At 41.4% G+C, this 21,123-nt stretch overlaps 5 protein-coding genes and 2 long non-coding RNA genes across 9 annotated transcripts in view; 2 read left to right on the top strand and 5 right to left on the bottom strand.

Annotated features, from left to right (window-relative positions):
- The window catches only part of Pde6 (Phosphodiesterase 6), a 44,404-nt gene extending 25,387 nt beyond the window's left edge, over positions 1–19,017 (top strand). For all 3 annotated transcript variants that reach the window (NM_142112.5, NM_001275637.2, NM_001300398.1), the window contains exons 3-14: positions 2,688–3,741; positions 7,445–7,709; positions 9,196–9,441; positions 9,499–9,764; positions 14,068–14,148; positions 14,225–14,512; positions 14,582–14,825; positions 14,882–14,973; positions 15,040–15,363; positions 16,159–16,312; positions 16,449–16,608; positions 16,666–19,017. In NM_142112.5, the coding sequence (NP_650369.3) occupies positions 3,127–3,741; positions 7,445–7,709; positions 9,196–9,441; positions 9,499–9,764; positions 14,068–14,148; positions 14,225–14,512; positions 14,582–14,825; positions 14,882–14,973; positions 15,040–15,363; positions 16,159–16,312; positions 16,449–16,608; positions 16,666–17,287 (3,357 nt within the window). In that variant the 5' untranslated portion in view covers positions 2,688–3,126 and the 3' untranslated portion in view covers positions 17,288–19,017. The remainder of the gene's footprint in view (positions 1–2,687; positions 3,742–7,444; positions 7,710–9,195; positions 9,442–9,498; positions 9,765–14,067; positions 14,149–14,224; positions 14,513–14,581; positions 14,826–14,881; positions 14,974–15,039; positions 15,364–16,158; positions 16,313–16,448; positions 16,609–16,665) is intronic.
- On the bottom strand, positions 3,862–4,532 carry lncRNA:CR46022 (long non-coding RNA:CR46022). Its single transcript, NR_133396.1, has one exon. It is a non-coding gene; the product is annotated as a long non-coding RNA:CR46022 (long non-coding RNA).
- On the bottom strand, positions 4,938–5,733 carry lncRNA:CR46021 (long non-coding RNA:CR46021). The gene has a single exon (NR_133395.1). It is a non-coding gene; the product is annotated as a long non-coding RNA:CR46021 (long non-coding RNA).
- Positions 9,854–11,869, bottom strand: Cyp313a1 (Cytochrome P450 313a1). Its single transcript, NM_142111.2, has 7 exons — positions 11,659–11,869; positions 11,380–11,580; positions 11,130–11,315; positions 10,996–11,068; positions 10,796–10,922; positions 10,172–10,745; positions 9,854–10,104 (listed from the first exon to the last, which is right to left on the bottom strand). Exons 1-7 carry the CDS (start codon positions 11,813–11,815, stop codon positions 9,944–9,946), a joined length of 1,479 nt encoding a protein of 492 aa, NP_650368.1. The 5' UTR covers positions 11,816–11,869; the 3' UTR covers positions 9,854–9,943.
- Positions 15,431–15,876, bottom strand: CG34273 (uncharacterized protein). The gene has a single exon (NM_001104320.2). The coding sequence runs from the start codon at positions 15,863–15,865 to the stop codon at positions 15,479–15,481; it is 387 nt and encodes a 128-aa protein (NP_001097790.1). The 5' UTR covers positions 15,866–15,876; the 3' UTR covers positions 15,431–15,478.
- A 263-nt stretch (positions 19,018–19,280) lies between the features above and the next one.
- On the top strand, positions 19,281–20,279 carry CG8461 (uncharacterized protein). Its single transcript, NM_142110.5, has 3 exons — positions 19,281–19,436; positions 19,498–20,035; positions 20,091–20,279. The coding sequence occupies exons 1-3, from the start codon at positions 19,371–19,373 to the stop codon at positions 20,219–20,221; spliced, it is 735 nt and encodes a 244-aa protein (NP_650367.1). The 5' UTR covers positions 19,281–19,370; the 3' UTR covers positions 20,222–20,279.
- On the bottom strand, positions 20,227–21,080 carry mRpL11 (mitochondrial ribosomal protein L11). The gene is made up of 3 exons (NM_079627.3): positions 20,860–21,080; positions 20,515–20,799; positions 20,227–20,454 (listed from the first exon to the last, which is right to left on the bottom strand). The coding sequence occupies exons 1-3, from the start codon at positions 20,992–20,994 to the stop codon at positions 20,284–20,286; spliced, it is 591 nt and encodes a 196-aa protein (NP_524351.1). The 5' UTR covers positions 20,995–21,080; the 3' UTR covers positions 20,227–20,283.
- Positions 21,081–21,123: the final 43 nt, after the last annotated feature.

The following is a 21,123-nucleotide window of genomic DNA, read 5'->3' as shown; positions in this document are numbered from 1 at the left end:
TTATGAAAATTGTTATAATGAAGGGCTTAGTCTAATTATTTTGGTGGTTTCATGCAAAAGGTAAAACCACAAAGTTCGCTACACTTCATACAAAACGAAGGCCATAAAGCAGCTCGTTAAATATGCATGAGCTCAGTTTACATCGCTCCGAAGTTGTTTTCTTAACATTTAACACTGTACAGTTGCGTTCAGAATGGTAGCTGGTTTTATTATGAACGTATTATCGTACACTCTGTATCTTCATCTAAGATATTAGGTATTGGTCGTGTGAATATTTTGCTGCAACAAAGCTTTTAATAATCTCAAATATATGGCGCCCCCGTGTGGGCTTTAACATTTTGTATACCGCAATGTCGGCGATTTCCGCTGCTCATTTCCGGATGCGAGTGCGTGACCCGCAGGACTTCGCAAATTTCCCGCTCTCAGCTCTAATTCGCCGTTGTACTCATGGCCAGCTCTAATTGCTGCCATGGAATTAGGAAACAAACTATCTGCTGTAGGCATCCGGGGAACCATAGCGTCGGTGCCCCATTTGAAATTATGCAAATGTTAACTTGGTTGATGGACAGGCAGCGGGTCGGTGGCATTGTCAATTCCGCAAGGATTTCGGTGGGGTGGTTGGGTTGCAATTGGTTGGAATGGGCTGGAATGACTTCAGTGCGCCGCTTTGCGGTTGCTAAACGCTTTGGCAAATGTAGATTTTGCATGTGTTTAATTACTTCTAATTGTTTGCATTTTGCAGTGAAATATTTGCCTATTTCAGGCAGTTAGTTGAATTTTCAAATGGCACGCCATATGAGACTAATGCAAATTTGATGAATTCATAAACGAGTTTCTTGTTAAACAAGATTTTAAAAGGCGCGATTAAAATCACTTAAATATTCTGTGCATTAAATATTTAAAGCTGACGTACCTGCATTTATATTTATGTATAAAATATCGCTTCTTAATGTTTTGGCCCACTAAGTGACACTTAATTTAGTTGAATTTTCCGTTTCCGCTGTATTTTATCAGCTTAATTGTACTTCAGACCAGCGCAAATAAGCTTATAATTTCAGCAGCTCCCCGTGTTGGTAACTTAATGTTCGATTTATGGCATTCGACCAAGGTCGACTGGCCATAAGGGGGATGCAAAAAATTTGTTTGCCGAAGTGCGCATTAAACTCTTAATCTTTAGTGTTGACATTAAATTTACAGTAGCAACTAAGCTAAAGGAGGGGGGGATGGGATCGCCCACAAAAGCCGTCGAGAACAAAGCAATTTTACGGGCCACCCCAGGACATCGGAGCAAACACCAGGACAAAAACTCATCTGCAGAGCGGAGTTCAGGAATTTATTACCCAATTTGAAATTGCAAACGAGTGCGTGATAAAGTCCGGGATCTGTTGTGGCTCTTCGCCTGGTCTTGTGTTTTATTCAAAACACCATTGTTTATGGTGGCCATAGAGGGTGGGCAAACAAGTGCAGGTTGCATAAGGCTGCATGCGAAGTCAACGCCGGTGGTCAAGGTGCCACATCGAAGGACAAAGGAGCTAGGACACTGACATGATGTAGTATAGTACATATATAGTTCCAGATCAAAAATAAACTGGACTAGGGAGCATGTTAAGAGCAAAACTGTTGGCACACTTTGATGCTGCTTTATGACGACCAGATGAGATTGGCTGGTTTTATACGCCACATTTTGATGCACCTTGCAAGCTGCAAGCTGCACTTTCAGGTGGCACGTGGCAAACTCTGAAAGTGTTTACCATGCAAATGTCGACGACGGCCATTTCAATGCAAATGTTCACAAATGGCAACGTTGTTCTGCCAACTCACACCATTTTCATCTCAAGCATTTTTCCTTTTTTATTTGCGGCAGCACTGTGCCGTCGGAAATGTGAATGCAAGCCACCTTTTGAGCCGTGGTTTTTGCTTTGGACGCATGCTGAAATTACCTATGCCCCTACTTGGGAGAGGGGCCATAAATTTGTGTCCCATTGAAGCATTTAAATTTATTTCCATTCCGCATTCTGGCCGAGATTTCAAGAGATTTCTCCACTCTGCAGGGGGATCAGCGAATTTATTACCCGCAAATAAATTCCATGTGATACATTCACATTTTCTGAATTGAAACCCAAGCGAAAAGGTCTCTTAGGACTTGAATGGAAAAATCTAGATTTGAAATTCAAATTGGCAGCGAACTGTGAAATTTATGTTTCCGGCATTTTTATCTTAGATAAAAGTATTTGGCCTACAGGAATTTGTAATATGGTGTTAGTTATCGATCAGGATTTTCTTTTTTAAAATCCTTAGTTAACGTGGAATACGTTTAATAATAATGACTGTTAAACGCATTAAAATTTAGCAAAGTCAGTGAAAGTGCAAGGACGAACTACTCTGGAAAATCTCACGTAAAGTCCCTACCAACTTCCCGGCAACTCATTAATTTTTAAGCAACTGATAAGGAGCTAGTAGGTGGGGAGGTCCTTCGGCTCTCCTCCGCGTTTCGCACTCAATGTTAATGGCTTGGTTAGGCCACGCCCTGCTCATCTAGAATTTCGAAAGCGATTCCCGTAATGGCAGCGAGCCATTAGCCTCAAGTGGCAATGTGGCAAAGTTGCGTCTAAACTTTCCATTTGTTCCGTTTAAGCTGGCCCCTAATCCGCTATCAAATAGTAACTTTCTCCGCTCTTTTTTTTCAGGTTTCTTCAATCAAAGGGAAAAATCAACTGTTAACCGACGAGTGGACGCATTTAAAGCTATCGCAAAAGACAAACAACAAGGCAGACGTGCATGAAAGGAAATCTGGCGGCTAACCGGCCGATGAGTCTGGGCCATCATCAATTACCCCATCGCCTCGCACCTGGCCATTAAAGCCAAGGCGTGTGGAGATTGTGCGGATTGTGGAGAGCAACAAGTTGGCCGGACAAGTCCTTGGGGACGCCAAGACGAAGCCACCAGTCCCCGCATAAGTGGGCGAGTACGTGACTTAATCAGCGGGCGCAGCTGGATTCTGAGCCTGGCTAACGAGGCGACCACAACGATCACAAATAGAAGCTGGAGAAGAAGGAGGTGTGCCCCCGTTTTGCCAGCAATGATTTCATGCACGGCCCAGTGAGCAGGAGCAGCAGCAGCAGCAACATGACAGATGTGTCATCGCCAGCTGGTGGCGCCGCATCTCCGGTTGAAATGTCCACCACCAGCAGCTCTTCAGCCGCCACTACGTCGGCGTCCTCGTCCAAACCGCTGACCAATGGCGCCAACAAGACGGCTATATCAACGGCAGCTGGAGGAGTGACACCGGGTGCTGTTCCTGGACCCGGGTCCGGAGCAATCCCCGCCAGCAGTTCGAGTGGCAATCAGGTCAAACTGGAGCATCATCACCGCCAGAGCAATAACAATCGACCTGCGGTTACCAATCGCAGTTCGGAAACCAAGCTGATGACACCTACCGGCAGTTCCTCATCCCCATCGCAATCTCCATCCCAAACCCAAGCCAGTATACAAACCCAAACGAGTCAGCAGGACAGGCTGGCCAAGGCGAGCACCACGGCATCCCAGCAGGATGTCGATGAGGTGGCCCGCCTTTTCGAGGAGAAGCCGGAAGCATTCGAGAAGTGGCTGACGGAAAGGGCTCCTCCAGAGGCACTCAGCCGACTGCAGGAGTTCATTGAGAATCGCAAGCCGCACAAGCGACCCTCGGTCACCTCCGATCTCTTCCAGCAGTGGATGGCCGCATCGCCCACCGTGCAGCAGGTAACTACTTAACATAAGAATTTGCCATTATGTTAAATTATTTGTTTTACGATTTCAAATTTAATGTTAGCTTGTATTCAGAGATGTAATTTTAATTAGAAGAACAAGCTAGAAAAGTTTAGTGCAATGAATTTTATTCCGAGCCCATTAAAACTATTTTTGGAAAATGTGATTACGCCACTTAAGTCGCAGTCAGTCGAAAACTTGAATGAAAGTTGTTTTAGCACTTTTCCTTTCGCCCAAATTTGTATTCATGGGGCGTCATCATTACACCTCCATTGCATCCTAGCAATCCTTTTTAGCCCACGAATTTCGTAGGACAAAGCAAAGTAGCAAGCGATTGCAAGTGCAAATGCAGTTGGCCAAGTGGCAGTGGCAGTTGCAGTAGCAAGTGCAGTGGGTCCCCAGCACTTAGCAACCATCCACCAGCCAACCATCCATCCTTTTCACATAGTCAGTGCTCTATTTGCCCACCATGGTGGTATGTACTACCGAGAAGCGACTGTTTGAGCTGGTATTTGTGTTTGCCCTGCTTTGTTTTGCCATGTTTTGTTGTACTTTTGGCACTGCTGCGCTGGATTTCCGCTTTTATTTAACTTTGTTCGCCTTCTCGCCGAGCGAATTAACTAAATTGATATTTTCACAAATTTCCTTTGGCTGGCTTTCCGCTTGTCTTTCATTTGGCTGTCTCTGGCTGCGTGTGAAGTTCCCTAATTGGAAAAACTCACACAACTGGCATTTTCACGACCTTTGGCTTATGTTTAATTCAGGCACCAAAAATGAAATTATTCGATTCGAGCGAAGCGATATGCAGCCGAAAAGCATACTATATACATGTATTTATTTATTTATTGCCTTTTTATTGACAACCTCCGCCGCCGGCAGGTTTTTAAATCGCTACCGCACGACGGCGTCAAGTATTTTTCAATTAACTTTTATTTGATATTTTCTGTAACAGGGAAAAATAACATAAAATAAAACGCTGTGATATACGAGTATATGTGACCTGACCTTTGTCGATGGCGAATGCTCGTTTCGAATAATTCGTAAAATAAATTTCATGTGTGCGACGTTATGGGTATAAATTAATAGCGACACTTTTAAATGATTTTTTTTTGGTTTCGGCCTTTAAAATTAAAATGTGACATCTGATTTTTGAAATTTGAATAGTTTAATTTCAACATGTACATATATTTGCTTATCAAATTTTGTTTAATGCTTTAATTGACACCTGTATTTGCAAAAATACGCATAAATTTATAAGTGTTAAACAATCAGTATAACTTGTAAAGGCAATTCAGTTTAATAGGCTATTTTACCCATAATTTAACTATTTACTTGTTTATTTGGACTGCACATGATGGCCATCTGATAAGTGCTTGAACTCAAAAAGTCGAGCGCCCAATTGCACTCTTTTGAGCCACTCGATGCCAATGGCAACTGTCGTCGAGACCCACTTGTGCATTGCGTTTTTGCGATGTTTACCTTTCTGAAATATCCATCTAAATTATGCTAGATCACCACTCGAACTGCAAATTGCACTTGGGCTGCAATTGGTTGAGCAAAAACAGAGAGACTGAAAAATATCAAAACAAGAAGTGCGCTCGAGTCCAGCATGGAAATCGGCACTCACCTGGGGCACTTGTGAATCAAAACTAAAAGTCAGTGGAAAATTCTTTCAGCCAGCGCAGCAGTGTGTGTGTACAAGTACGTGTGTGTGTGTGTGTGTGTGTGTGTGTGGGTGCTTGCAAGGGGAGGGAAAATGGGAAAGAACTAGGTCAGTGTCCTGGGCAAAACAAGAAGCAGTCAACCTTTGAGTCCTTTCAGCGATTGTCTGGCTTAGTGAGTGAACTTTCTATATTTTTTTTGCGTTTGTTCGCCGCAGGTGAACGGCACGTGTGCCTGCCCCTTTTTGTTGTCGATATTGTCAATTTATTTAAGTGCATGTTACGCAATGCAAACTGCAATCCCCGCTCATGAAATTGACAGTTCTCAGACCCAGTTGTTTAAACGTATTTGTATCGTTGGCCATACGCTGTGCAGTACTGAAATTTTCATGCCATGCAGGACGTTTTTCCCATTAAGAGTCATTTCGTTTTCATTTTTCACTTCCTTTTGCAAGGAAAAAAAAAATATATATATATATAAAAAAATCGAAACAGAAAAGAACAATAATAAAAGCAGAACGAGTGCCCAACATCGTATTGTTGATTTTATTGTTGTTTTAAGGGGAACACTCAATGCCACTGGCTGAAGTTCAAATTTACTTAACGCTCTGACTGGCTTCGCTTTGTTTTCATTTCCCTTTATTTGTCTGCATTTTATTTAATGAATTTGCATTGTTCCCGCCCGAAACACAAATACAACTGTTTTTCTAACTTCCAGTTCAATCCAAACAAGGCGGAGATTATTTTATGCTCTGTTCTCGGTTCCCGAGTCTTTTGTGAGCTTTTCTTTTCTTAAGCTGGTGCTAAGACGAGTTTTAATGGCGTTTAAGTGCTTTTATATAATTCATGAAGTGAAAACGAAAAACAAAGGATTATGCTAAAAAGGTTATTCGAAAAAAGGTGACGGATATTGATTACAGCTTATGCAAATAAAGCCGTATTGAATACTATTTATTTCATAGATAATAGCAAATGAATATATTTACAATTCCGTTCTGCATAAAAAATAGCAAATAAGCAGTAGGCTTACCTCAAAGTGGCCTACTTATTTTTAAACACAGTAATTATTGATATTTCTGACCGTGTGCCAATTGGAAATGTTAGTACAAGAAAAGGCAGTACCAACAGTAAATTGCTTTAATTTGTCAGTGAAAATAATGGGTGTTGTGGGTGGCAGGACTTGTGGAATGGGATGGCCTGTTTGCAGGACCAGGATGGGAACAATACACGCAATATAATCAGCTCCCAGTTTTCGGCTCGCAGCTCCCAGCTCGGTTAATTGGCCACTCGCACGCACAGGTCACAGGATCGGGCGATTCGGGGCCAAAAGAAGGGAGGCCTTTTTCGGTATTCAATTACCACATTGCCGCAGGACGGTGGCCTGGAGCGGCGAGGTTGGGCAGCCGCCTGGGGGCACAACTGCCAACTGCTGCTAATAGTCGCCCTTTGAACCGGACCAAGTTAATTTCCAATGAAATTCGGGGCTCGGGTTAAATGGCCAGAAATCGAAAACAGAACTAATGCCATGTGCGGAGAGACAATAGCCCCAAATATCGCCTTAAATACAATGCTGAATGTTTAAAATACCCCCGCTCGTTGCGCCGAGTAATAATGACAGTTAATATAGCTATTTATATGGCAAACTAATTAAATATCGGAATTATTCTGCTTTCTCATGCCAAACAGCAGAATTCAATTACAGTCCGAGCACGTACTTGCACTGTTCAAAAAAATTGTCTTACAATTAGGAAAAAGAAGATCAGGAAGTTTTACAAATTCCAAGGTATACAATACTCTAAAATGTACGATTTGCATAACAAAAAAACTAAATTAAAAATAATGTAGGAATCTACCATAGTATAGTGGAGTTGTTAAGAAGTATTTTATTTAATTTAATTTAGTTCATATTCCAAATTATATTCTAAGCTTAATACGCACACGAATTAAGGCTCAGTGTGGAGATTTTTTTGTTTTCCCAAACTAATCCCGCTATTAACCTTTATGTGTGTATTTCCTCATGCCACTTTCGTCCACAGAAATCGCCGAGGAGTCTCTCGAACTCTTCAGCATCGTCACTTCCGGAGTGCCGGAGGCATCTGATGGACCTGGACGAGGGCGAGCTGTTCATGGAACTGATTCGCGACGTGGCCAACGAGCTGGACATCGATGTCCTCTGCCACAAGATTCTGGTCAATGTCGGACTGCTCACCCACGCGGATCGTGGCTCCCTGTTTCTGGCCAAGGGGACGCCCACCAACAAATATCTGGTGGCCAAGCTATTCGATGTCACTCAAAAGACAGGTGAGTCTGCGAAACAAATGCAAAATGACCTTTGACTCTTGCTCTTTTTGGTATGTGCAGTAGGTGTTGTTATCTGTGGCGGGTAATCCCGCTTTAATTAAGGTGAACAATGCAGAAAAATGAACTGCATCTGCACAATGGCTGAAGGAGGCTAAAATGAAAATGAAAAATGGGCTGCATAAGCCGAGTCAAATGTGGTTTTCACAAATGCAGTGGGCATAAATTGAGGGACTTTCTCTGACAAAAGCCAGATAGTACTCGGGAGAATAGGGTCAAATAACATGAATAAGCCCGGAATAGGAAAAGGCTATCAGGATAGTAATTTTTGCATTTTAATTGTTTGCTTTTGTGAAATCGAATTTCCTTAATTGTTTCTAAGTTTCCCTGCATTTATGTGATAAAATGTCACCCACAACAAAGCTGCTTATAAAAGGTTTATGGCCCACAGAAAGGGGCCAGGCCAAACCCATTGGACGTAAACAAATTGAGACTCATTAGCGGCCGGGCAAATGATTCGAGGGGTGGCCAAAAGAGATGGCTAACGCATTAGCGAAATTAAGCTCGAATGGAAGGGGGCATTAAAACTTTTGGAGACGCCATAAAACTGAAAAGGTCGCCTTCAAATGTGATATATCATGTATTTCTGAGAACGTGATGCCACAGGTTCCGCCCACAAAAAAAAAAAAAACAAACAGCTCCACATATTCATACCAAAGTGCGCTACATTCGTAATGAATCCCTAGTGCAGATCCGTGAGTAAAAGCCACCGCTTCCGCTACATAATTCAGTGGGGAAAATGCGAGAAAGATTAGAGCTGGGAAATGCCGGGTGGAAATGGGCGCTGCTGGTTCTGGCCTCAGATACAGATATATCTAATGTTTCGGATACGATACGGATACATGTGAGCCTCTGTGTGCGCCTCTGAGATTATGATTGAGGCGGGACCGGCGAGCTCATGCAAATTCACATTTGACTTCTTGCCCTCGGATTTCGTGGGGTCTTGTCATTATTTATTTATATATTATACTCTCTTATTTTTTTTTGGTGCTTCTGCCCAGGCCGTGTCCTTATATCTTTTGCATGGCAGAGTGAATATTTTGCCTATAAATTTAATACGTATTCAGATGCACGTCGGGCCTTATCTGGGTCCTAATACGCTTTGCAACGGTTGAACTAATTTTCAGGCCCTCTTCAGCGTGTTTAAATTTGAGTTGCAGCCGAATTAAAAAGTTATAAAATATTATTGGATAAAGAAACGTGTTGCCTAAAAGCATTTATAGCTAGTCTAAAGGCAAACGTAAAAGGGTAAATTTTTATGCAGCTTATTAAAGAGTACATTTGAACTACGTACCACAACTAATATCTTTTTAAAAACCTAACTGATGAAAAGATGCAAAAATTCGGAACAAAGCCATCTTAATGCGAGAATTTTTTCTTGATTGTTTTTGCCTTGATTGACTCAACTTTGAATCTCGTTTGATTGCAGCACTCAAGGACGCGGTGACTCGGGCCAGTGCCGAGGAGATAATCATTCCCTTTGGCATTGGAATCGCGGGAATGGTGGCGCAGACAAAGCAGATGATTAACATCAAGGAGGCCTACAAGGATGCTCGCTTCAATTGCGAAATCGATCTGAAGACCGGCTACAAAACGAACGCCATCCTCTGCATGCCCATTTGCAATTACGAGGGCGACATCATAGGCGTGGCGCAAATTATTAACAAAACGAATGGTGGATATTTAAAGGATTTGTCCTCCTCCCAAATTTATTAACTTATATCCCTCGTAGGCTGCATGGAGTTTGACGAGCACGATGTGGAAATTTTTCGCCGCTATTTGACCTTTTGTGGAATTGGCATACAGAATGCCCAGCTCTTTGAGATGTCCGTCCAGGAATACCGGCGTAATCAAATTCTCCTCAATTTGGCGCGCAGTATCTTCGAGGAGCAGAATAATCTTGAGTGCTTAGTTACCAAAATTATGACAGAGGCCCGGGAACTACTCAAATGCGAAAGGTGCTCTGTGTTTCTAGTGGATCTCGACTGTTGCGAGGCGGTAAGTCAGTTTCAGTAATATAGTAATAGCTTTTAGTGGGTCTAATTATTTGGAAAAAGTATTCATATCAATATCTGAATATTAGATTTAATTATTAGTATTTGTTTTATTTTCTCAGCAGTAAAAATATTTATTTTCGATAATATCTTATTGTATTATTCCCTAATTGTTATAGAAACCTAACCGCGTCGTTGAAGTTTAAGTCGAGGATACTCAGCCAGTTTCATGGTCATGTTGTCCACATAAACCAGATCCTTGTAGAGAGTGCTTGTGCTAATCTTGTAGTTCCTGAGTATTCTGCATAAGGCAAACTTTGAAGACATCATTGCATATTTTGACCCTGAGAAAATGACATAAGGAATTGATTTAATATATATTCCGAGATTACATGGCGGTGATCAACCCACCAATGCAATTTCTCTTTCCCCTCGCAAATGGAATGTAGGCATATGGGTGCTTTTGTTCCATGTTTTCCGCCAAGAAGTTATCCGGATTAAAGTTGTCTGCATCTGGTCCCCAGACTTCGGGATTTCTGTGAGTGTGAAACATGTCGATGCCGATGACGACTCCTTTGGGAATGAGAACTCCATTCGAGAGACGAACATCATTCTTTGTTTCCCTTGCTGTTATTGGAATAGCAGGTATCAGGCGTAGTGTCTCCTTTATCACGCGCTCCAAGTAGTCCAGTTTCTGCATATCTGGGTATGTTATTCCAAAGTGTCCGGCATCTGGGAAGACACCATTTAGCTCCTCAAAGACCGCTTCCTGGTGCTCGGGATGATTGGCCAGTAGGAAGAGTGCGTGATAAACTGTTAGAGCTGATGTATCATAGCCGGCGGCAATCATTATACAACATTCGCTCTTCACATCCATATAGGTGATATCGCCTTTACGGTACAGTTCCATTGCCCTATTGATCACAATGTTCGATTCGGGATCTGAATCAGTCTTTGGCAATGGATTGACTTTTTTATTAACCACCTGAAAAAATATGATTAAAGTAAAAATATCTCAAGACCATCATTACCTACGTTGTCCAACATTTTTTGAATTCTAGAAAAGTTGTCAGCTCGTAACTTATCATAACCGCATATTTTTGAAATCATCCTGTTTTGAACCAAGGGCATCAATATATTGAGAGTCGAATGAGATATGAGCCTATAAAAATGAATGGGATTGTCGCATTTTAAGTAAATAAAATTGGTTTCGGTTTGCTTAAAGTTTCTCTTACGATTCGAAGCTTTCCACGAGGCTGCCATTTTTGAAGTGCTCATCATGTTTAACTTCAGAACCCATTGTGGTTTCTTAGAACAGGGTAAAAAATCAGAAAAGCTTATCAAACAATACCTTGATTAGATGGCTTACGGGCGGCTATTTTAAAAGACCATCTAAGCATCTCTGGAACCACATCTATTTCGCCTTTGTCGACATAAGTATCTAGTAAATTCATCAGGACTTTCGTCTCGGCATCGAAAATGTGAAAGAAGCTAAGCAAAAGATCCTGTTTAAACGATGGGTTAAAGTGCTTGCGGCGATCAAGCCAATGAGGATCTATTAAATGCTTAGATTGTTAATTAAATTTGATTAACTGTTAAGAATGCTGCAGTGTAGGCACCTTGTTTTCCCAGCAATCCATTTCCCATACAAGAAGTTATGGCATTCACAATATGCTGGCTCTTGTTGTGGCAATCAGGAGACGAAAAGATATCCTCAACGACTTTCGGATCTCGTGTCACTATAAATGGCACCGGACCCATCCACGTTAAAATAGTCGAGCCGTACTTATTCAAATACTTTGTTCGAAAGCTTAGTTTACCTATTTTCGAGTAGGTTATAATAATTCAATATTTGTAATCTTTTTATTCGTTCACTTGGGTTTAAGTCTAAAATTTACGTTTATAGGTGATGATATTTTCCAGGGAGCTACCCAAAATGGGTAGTCCTATGGGTCCGGGAATCTTTAGCATCAGGAAATATAACCTTCGGCGACTCCATAAGAAATAAATCCAAAAAAGAGCTCCGACCGCCAGTAACAAATTGATAGTTAACATAATAGAACTGTCACTTCGATGAATTATATTCGCTATAGAATGGTTTTGCCGACTGATTCGTCTCGAGTCTTTGGTAGGGGTTTATATAGATGTGGTGCGGTAGTATCAGGTCGTTTATACGTAATTATAAAAAAATTGTAGTTATAATCTAGGTTATTGAAAAGTATTAAAACGTATAATTTCTAAGATATTTCTTACGACGAAGTTCTGGAATGGGGTCAATTAGATAATACAATATATAATAATCAGTTAATAATTGTGCATATATTATAAAAACAAGTTACTCGTTTGAGTAGGTTAATATGGAATATATTGTATTTACCGTTTGTATTACGCCCCTGTCTGCGTATCTAAGTCATTTGAATCGATATTGATATTCAAATTAATTGATCGACATTTCTCAGACAACAATAGTGTGTCCAAGCAAAATGGTTAGCGATTGGCGAGTTTTTCCCAAATATGCTGCATAAATAATAAAGTTAAATCCTGTGGTCACCACCCAATGTCCTTCACAGTTTAATTTACATTTTAAAAACGGCTCAGCGTGACCATTTTGTTTGTGTGTTCGTCGTCAACCCAAAATGAACTTAAAATGTTCAATCTACAAGGTTTTCTTTTTGCGACATAATTGTGGGCGTGGCTCCACGTGGCTGGAATTCAGTAATATTCAAGTGTCAGGCATCGCGTGAAATTCTGACAGTTCGGTGGTAAAATGTCCTTGGGGGTTTGTAAAATAATGTCCAAGTCTGGGCAATTTACATTTGTGCCGAAGCTTTGCTGATTGCCTGCCTTTAATTAAATTGACTCGTGCCTGAATTATTCAAATTATAATAATTGACAACGTAACTAGTCTGGGCCAGGTTTGCATAGAGTTGCGGAAGTATAGAAAATACTATAAATAAAAAGAAAGTTTAACGACTTCTCTGATCTTTCAGCAATTAGATAGATATTGTCTAGATAGCAATTATCACACGATAAGACAGGTATTTTAAAAGCAGTAACGAGTATCTTAATCCGCTCTAATTGCTCCGCATGTTATTCATTGCATTTTATAATTATAGGGAACACATTGGTTGGCTATAAATCAAGCTCAATGAGAAAAACTTTGGACGCCATGATTGACGTCATGAAATGTATGCACTTAACTTAAAGGCATTCTTTTATTGTCTTCGATCTTCGATAATTATTTATTCGAATCTTGCTTTTGGGTAAATGTATCGACATACACATTACTTTGAAGGAAGAACACGTGCACAATTGTTTTACATATTCCGCCTTGGCCACCAGGGCGTATGAATAATGCCGCATGATATGCCGTCAGGAATAATGCATTAAACAGGCAGCAGGACAGAGCAGTGAAACAGATGTCGAGCCTCCTGGTTCATTCATACACGAGAGACATTTTGATTGGCCAATTTGATGTATGCATATCATTAAATTACTGCATGCTGCATTAATTTATAACCAGTGGTGGAAAATGAAGGCCTTGCATATGAAATTTAACGAACTAAACAAATGCTCTTAATTTCACACGGCAACGGTTATTAATTTGATCTGCCATATTAAATGTTGTCGACTACGATGATTGTTCAATTCGGGAAATTGCCATGGCCAAATTAGCCATTATCTACTGCCAGCTGATAATGCAATGCATGTGTAATGGACAATTTATTAGTCCATAAAGCTCAACTGGCCCACAGGGGCAAAAACGGTCGAGTTGCGCCGGACGGACTCTGAAAACTTGGCTGACATGCCCGTCATGTGCAACATGTCAGCTTAATTATGCTCGGGTGGGTGGCGGTGGGTGGTGGAGTACGAGCATGGGAGGTTCTGGTCGACTGTGTGCGACCACGGATGCACAGAGAGAAAAGTATATAACGTAAATAATGTTTGAAAATTACAAAATGATAGTTTAAAAAACGGCAAATAAAGTTAGAGTTAAAATTACTTTATTATAATAAGAAAAAATACCGAACATGTTCATAAAAATCAAATTAAATGCAGACTTTCAAAGACTTTTCTATTTCAATTCAATTCACTGTGATACCAAACCTTCATAGATTTTTTGTTTCTAATTTTCCACTTCAATACCTTAGAAACTATAATTTTTTTACGTTTTGGCTGGGAGCGCGCGCAATGGTGCAATGCAATTTATCAACAAGCTGGCGGCTTGGGGAAAAGCCGTTACGAGCTCCATTAGTGGCAGCCACTTAATGTACCCTCTGCCCTTCTTCTCACCCCTCTCGCCACAGAGCCATTTGGAGAAGATAATTGAGAAGCCCAATCAGCCAGCCACCCGCGCCATCAAGTCCGCCGATAGCTTCGAGGAGAAGGTAAGTGCACCTGAAGCTTGACTCGCTTCCAAATCATTGATTCCGGTTTTCGAAAACCCTTCAACCGATCGGACAGAAAATGCGCAATCGTTTCACGGTGCTCTTCGAACTCGGTGGAGAATATCAGGCTGCCAATGTTTCGAGGCCATCTGTCAGCGAGTTGAGCTCCTCGACGCTGGCCCAGATTGCTCAGTTTGTGGCCACCACCGGGCAAACGGTGAACATCTGCGATGTCATCGAATGGGTCAGGGATCACAATCAAATTCGAGCGGAGGACGAAATAGATAGCACCCAGGCCATCCTCTGCATGCCCATTATGAATGCACAGAAGAAGGTCATTGGCGTTGCCCAGCTTATCAACAAGGTAATAATTTTTACTACCTCTATTTGCGTGCTAACTATTTATTAACAATTTTTGCCATTAAAAATTAAGGCCAACGGAGTTCCCTTCACCGATTCGGATGCCTCTATTTTCGAGGCATTTGCCATTTTCTGTGGCTTGGGCATTCACAACACCCAGATGTACGAGAATGCCTGCAAGTTGATGGCCAAGCAGAAGGTGGCCCTCGAGTGCCTCAGTTACCATGCCACCGCTAGTCAGGATCAGACGGAGAAGCTCACCCAGGACGTGATTGCCGAGGCGGAGTCCTACAACCTGTACAGCTTCACCTTTACGGGTAAGTGCATTTAAAAGTATTCTGTATTCTATTCTAAATATTTCATTGTATTCCAGACTTTGAGCTGGTCGACGATGACACCTGTCGCGCAGTGCTTCGCATGTTTATGCAGTGCAATTTGGTCTCGCAGTTTCAGATACCATATGATGTAAGTCAATTGCTTTAAAGATGATAAATATATAATCCATTTCTTTGTATAATATTATATATGTAGGTACTTTGCCGCTGGGTTTTAAGTGTTCGCAAGAATTATCGTCCTGTTAAATATCACAATTGGAGGCATGCTCTAAACGTGGCCCAAACGATGTTCGCCATGCTTAAAACTGGAAAGATGGAGCGCTTTATGACAGATCTGGAGATTCTGGGTCTGTTGGTGGCCTGTTTGTGCCATGACTTGGATCATCGTGGCACCAACAATGCATTCCAGACCAAAACGGAGTCCCCGCTGGCCATTTTGTACACCACTAGCACGATGGAGCACCATCACTTCGATCAGTGCGTAATGATTCTCAATTCGGAGGGAAATAATATATTTCAGGTAAGCGCACAGCATTTTAATAAGTATAGTAGTAGTATATAAGTAGTATATAAGCCAATTATGATTTATGTATAAATTTCAACCATTTATTATTAAAAATATAATTGCGGCTAACCTAACCGCGGACCACGCGTACATTGCGGTTCTTGGACTTCTTGTTGAGTTTTCGGTTGGCGGCCTTCTTGGATCGTTTAGCCGCATTTAGACGGGCCTTGCGGGACTTGGCGCGGGAACTTTTGGATCTGGTCGAGGAACTGGTGGTGGATCCAACTCTGATTTTCCTGGTGATCGAGTACTTCAGATTGCTGAGACGCACGATTTTCTTGTTTGAGCCCGAACTAGATGAAGAGGACGACGATGTGGTAGACTCTGTGGTGGATTCCGTGGTGGTGCTATCCGTGGTGCTGGTACTCGATTCCGTGCTTGTGCTGCTGTCAGCAGCTCTGACATGGGCCACATACAAAACCATCGAGAGGACGAAGAGAACAAGGGACAACTTCATGTTGGATGTTTCTATTGAGAACTGATATGCTTTCTGCTGGCAAAATACAACTTTTATAGTGAAATTGAGATTAGGTAGCGACCCCCAAATCACCAAAAATGTTTGTTTAACAAAATATCTGCGAGTTGACTCAACCTTGACTTCAATAGGGAGTGAACTTTATTTTAAGCACATGTCTAGTAGTACGGTGACGTCATAGGCACAGATGTTTTTGAATAGAAGTTGTTGAGTATGAAATAACTACTAGGAGCGGAATTAACAAATGCACATGTTAATATTCGCTTTTTTTTTAGGCCTTGTCACCTGAGGACTATCGTTCAGTCATGAAGACCGTGGAAAGCGCCATTCTGTCCACCGATCTGGCCATGTATTTCAAGAAAAGGAACGCTTTCCTAGAGTTGGTGGAAAATGGGGAATTCGATTGGCAGGGCGAGGAGAAGAAAGATTGTGAGTCCAAATAAATGCTGATCCCAGTGTTAACAATTTTTTACCCATTTTTGAAGTTTGGCTTAGCTTTAAGATTTATTCTTGTATTTCTTATAATTAAACCCTTAACAAAATACCTTATTTCAATTGATCTTAGTGCTTTGTGGCATGATGATGACTGCTTGCGATGTGAGTGCCATTGCCAAGCCCTGGGAGGTTCAGCACAAGGTTGCCAAGTTGGTGGCCGATGAGTTCTTTGACCAAGGAGATCTCGAAAAGCTGCAGCTTAACACCCAACCAGTCGCCATGATGGACAGGTAACTTACTAGGAAAATCTCAAGAAAAATGTGCTTAAAATGTTTAATTATTATTAGGGAGCGCAAGGACGAGCTACCCAAGATGCAGGTGGGCTTTATCGACGTGATCTGTCTACCACTCTACAGAGTGCTTTGCGACACCTTTCCCTGGATCACTCCGCTCTATGAAGGAACCTTGGAGAACCGACGCAACTGGCAGGATCTGGCCGAGAAAGTGGAAATGGGCCTCACATGGATCGATCACGATACGATTGACAAACCCGTGGAGGAGTTTGCCGCGTGTGCGGATGAAGAAATCAAGGATATCGAGTTCACTGTGACCACGCTAAATTGCAATCAGCAATCTCAGCATGGCAGCGAGGATAGCCACACGCCGGAGCACCAGCGAAGTGGCTCCAGATTGAGCATGAAGAAGACCGGAGCCCTGGGCAAGGCAGTTCGATCGAAGCTATCAAAGACTCTATACAACAGCATGGATGGCTCAAAGCCGAAGACCTCCTTGAAGCTCCTTGAGTCCCATGTCAGCGAGGATATGGATGACAAAAGTCCTACGAGTCCTTCGCAGCCGCAGGCCTCCGGGAGCATGGGCCGCATGTCCGCCTCGTCCTCCACCTCATCTGCCGGCGGCCAGATGGTGGACAAGTCCAAAAAGCGTTCCAAACTGTGCGCGTTGTTATGACGAAAGCCGTCCAATTAGAATATGGCGACTCCCTCCAGCACCACGGGCAGTGAGACTGACCACAAGTGCGGAGGGGGGATGACCGAGTTCTAATTGGATTTTGGAGTTTTGAAAACTCACATTAAAAATCTTGTTGTGCTCCACCTGCATCTACTACAGGATTTGGTACTCGATTTCGTTTGGTTTGAATGTTTTTGTTTGTGAAACTATGTATTTCAATAAAATAACTTTTGCTTTAGATGTCAAGACATTGAAACTAAAGTCCCTGCTACACCAGGGATAAAATAGTTTATTCTCTTTTATCCTATTTTACAAAATTAAATATAAATGTAAATTTTTATTGTAAACAAAAGTTATTTATCAAACTTCAGAAACTTGAAAAAGTGCTTTTAATTGAAACATATTATAGAAACAGAAGAATTGGAAACTCATGTATAATTTCATTAACAAGAAACGCATCAAATCTAATCGTAATCGAGAACGAAGGCAGGAGTATATGTACATGTTTGATATATGTTTTAAGTACTATAACTACCCATATACAAGCGAATGAGCATTAGGCAGAAGCAAATGCAGTTGCAATATTAAGCATAAGTGAATGTCAAAATATGTGATCTATTTACGGTCCCGCAGGTGCGAAGCCCTCGGGTTGAACCTTTGTCGGATACTATCCTCTCCCTATCTATCTATCTATCTATCTATCTATCGACCTATCTATCTAACTATCTGTCTGTCGCTTTTAGGTGATTAAAAACCGCGAAACTAAACTAATTAACTAAGTAGATGGAATCCAACCAACTAGCTAAGAGTGTACGTAGCTACCCTAACCAAAATCGTGCTAGTCAAACAAACGTATGAGATACTATTATGTGTACGAAACCCCTAGTTAAGAATTTTGAGGCTACATACCAGGCATCGGGCATTGGGCATCAGGAAGTCAGATAGGGATCACTACTAGTCCTCGCCTGTGATCGGCTTGAAATCTACTTTATAGCTAACTAATATACATATATTTGTATGCACAGAGGTGTGTATTTACGTAGCAAACTATAGCAATATTATATGATATTTCCCACACGATTGTGAGCACAGCACAAATATTGATTGATCGAACCGCTCGAAAAAAAGATGGAACATAAGGCAGCAATTGAAGATAAATGGATAATACTTTTCGTACTGTGTTTGATTGTATAAATATAAATATTAGCTTAAAGATACACAGCAGTCAATTTTTGAACTCGAACTCAAGCAAAATGCGAATACGATAGATATTTGGCATATAATCGCACTCGGTTAATATGAATAATCCGGTCCCACACTCTCCTAGTTGTTGCAATCAAGTTTACTTTAAATGTGTGTACGTGTACAAAGCAAACTACTTATATACTATAGAGCATAAATATAAACTAATTATACATATACGGAACCTATATAAAATATTTACATTTGACTAATGTATCTATAACTGAATTGCTTAGAATTAACGTGTTTAAGGGCATTTTGATTAATTTTTTATTGGTCTGCGTGTGCTAATCAAAATTGACTATAAAATGTCAACAAAAATCAAGTTTTACAACTATTTTTCTAGTTACTCTGCCGCTCGCCTGAAAATCAAAATCCAGACAACTTTACGAGCCGATCTAAACCCATTTCTGGATTTAGTTGTGACAATTGTATTAATTGTGTATATTTCTTGGTCATTTCGTTGCTTGTTTTTGTTCCTTAGATTGAAAAAAAAAAGATTCACGTTTGTTTACCTTACTATGTAAGAATTGCAATTAAATCAAAAATAAATCACACCATTGAGAATTACTCTAAAAAATGTTTCTTTATTTAAACGGGTAACTTTATATTATCAAAAAAGGAAACAATAACTTAAGTGTATAACATGCAAATATTTAGTTTGAACTATAAATTCAAATAAAGCGGTTAACTAAGTTCAGTGTTGGCTAACGTGTATCGCAGCGCTTATCGTAACGTATCGTTATCGAGCCCAGCAGTCAGCTGTTTATAACCCAAACAATCACACGTGAATTTCTTAAAAAGTAAATAAATAAAATTTTAAACGAAAACTAAAACAAAAATGTCCTCTCCCAGTGAATCCTCTTCAGCTTCTGAGCACGAGGCTAGCGATGACAACGAAACTCAGGTACAAGTAATACAACTATACAGAAATATGGTTTACTACATATGCGAGAACTTCGTTTTAGAATGCCATTCGCGAAGATCTCAAAGGAATGTCATTCGAGGAGATAATGAAACTAAAAGAGGAGCTGGGCGCCAAGGTGTACAAAGAGGCTGTGCTCGGTAGCAAGAGTTCTAGACCCCAAAAACCAAAGGCCAAAACCGACCTCAAGCGGCTAAACAAAAACCGACCTCGTGAAATGACCACCAGACGACAGGTTCCATTTTTGGGCGCCGAGCACAGAGTGGAGCGGAAAAAAAATGTTGAACTCAGAGATCCAAGATTTGACGAAAAATCCGGAACATATAGTGCAGAAACCTTCAAGAAGAACTACCAGTTTGTCTCCCAGATTCGAGCAAAGGAAGTTGGTCAGCTGAAGAAAAAACTGGACGAAGTGGAGGATGAGGCGGAGAAGCACCATATAAAGGACACCATGCAGCGACTTATCAATAAAAATGTGGAGGACAAGAAGTGGCACACCAAACAGAAGCAACTGAAAAAGGAGCGCTCCGCCATTCAGAAGAAACACGATTTGGGACAACAACCTCATTATCTGACAAAGAGTACGTTTCTGATCGACAGCGAAATCAAATTTTAATTTGTTTTTTTTTCCGACAGAGGAGCGTCGAGCTAAGGAACTAGTTGCCCAATTCGAGAAGCTGAAAAACACTGGAAAACTCAACAAGCACATGGAAAAGCGACGCAAGAAGAACGCCGCCAAGGACCGCAAACGCATTGGTATAGAATAAGACTTACGCTTTAAGTATAAATGTATTTTAAACAATTAAAAGCACAGTGCAAATAAGCAAATCTAGCCCGTGCGCAACATCTTTGCTTCCCGCTTCTCCTGCAACTCGCGCCGTTGCTGTTCCACAATTAACTTGCGCTCCTCCAGGAACTCGCCATAGGCCGCCGGATCTATTTCCCTGACCACTTTGATGCCACAGGTCCGAGCAATGCTGATGAGCATCTCACACATTTGCTAAGAGACAAGGCATAAACTTGAGTCGAAGTTATATCTCAAACTTTTCGGAATACCGACCTGCATGGTAAGAAGTACATTGGGCGGGTCCTGAATCTTAATAGCTGCAATCTCGTACAAATGCTTGAGAGTGATCATGCCGGCAACCTCCTTGCCAGGAGTCATGGTGCCCCTTTGTATGCCCGCCGCTTGCTTCAGGAAAAATGTGGCCGGCGGATGGTGGATGGCCAAGTCGTAGCTGCGATCGCTGTTTACGGAAATTCTGCACGGCAGCGGTACGCCCTCTTTCATTTCCGCGGTCTTGGCATTAAAGTCCTTGCAGAAAGCGGCGATATTAATCGCTCTCTGTGTGTGGTTAAAAACAAAATTATATACATATTTTAGTTTTAAAGCCGGCTAACTCACCTGTCCCAACATCGGTCCCAATGGCGGACCTGCAGCAGCCATTCCCGCAGGTATATTCGTCTTCAGTTTGCTCGTGTGCGTCACACGTTCCACCGTCTTCTTTAGCGATTTCAGCTTACCCGCTGCCTTCGACATTTTAATTGATTTATTTTAACTAAACAATTGATTCAAACTGTTATGCAAAGCGAAATGTGTTGGTGGAAGGAAGAAGAAGCAGCAACAGCTGATGGTATTGCTGTCGTTTCTAGTTGGAACGTATAGCTG

The sequence above is a fragment of the Drosophila melanogaster genome, chromosome 3R (assembly GCF_000001215.4).
Source record: "Drosophila melanogaster chromosome 3R".
Lineage (NCBI taxonomy): Eukaryota > Metazoa > Arthropoda > Insecta > Diptera > Drosophilidae > Drosophila > Drosophila melanogaster.
This window is presented reverse-complemented; position numbering and strand designations above follow the sequence as displayed.

Bases quoted from the DNA above. Each gene is read 5' to 3' on its own strand.
- Cyp313a1 (NM_142111.2), bottom strand. From the start codon at position 11,815: ATGTTAACTATCAATTTGTTACTGGCGGTCGGAGCTCTTTTTTGGATT. The intron at 11,069-11,129 runs GTAAGCCATCTA...CCCTGTTCTAAG, and splicing joins GTCTTTTAAAATAGCCGCCC to AAACCACAATGGGTTCTGAA. The intron at 10,746-10,795 runs GTAGGTAATGAT...ATATTTTTTCAG, and splicing joins TTCAAAAAATGTTGGACAAC to GTGGTTAATAAAAAAGTCAA.
- CG34273 (NM_001104320.2), bottom strand. From the start codon at position 15,865: ATGAAGTTGTCCCTTGTTCTCTTCGTCCTCTCGATGGTTTTGTATGTG.
- CG8461 (NM_142110.5), top strand. From the start codon at position 19,371: ATGTCCTCTCCCAGTGAATCCTCTTCAGCTTCTGAGCACGAGGCTAGC. The intron at 19,437-19,497 runs GTACAAGTAATA...ACTTCGTTTTAG, and splicing joins GCGATGACAACGAAACTCAG to AATGCCATTCGCGAAGATCT. The intron at 20,036-20,090 runs GTACGTTTCTGA...TTTTTCCGACAG, and splicing joins ACCTCATTATCTGACAAAGA to AGGAGCGTCGAGCTAAGGAA.
- mRpL11 (NM_079627.3), bottom strand. From the start codon at position 20,994: ATGTCGAAGGCAGCGGGTAAGCTGAAATCGCTAAAGAAGACGGTGGAA. The intron at 20,800-20,859 runs GTGAGTTAGCCG...AACCACACACAG, and splicing joins TGGGACCGATGTTGGGACAG to AGAGCGATTAATATCGCCGC. The intron at 20,455-20,514 runs GTCGGTATTCCG...CTTGTCTCTTAG, and splicing joins ATGTACTTCTTACCATGCAG to CAAATGTGTGAGATGCTCAT.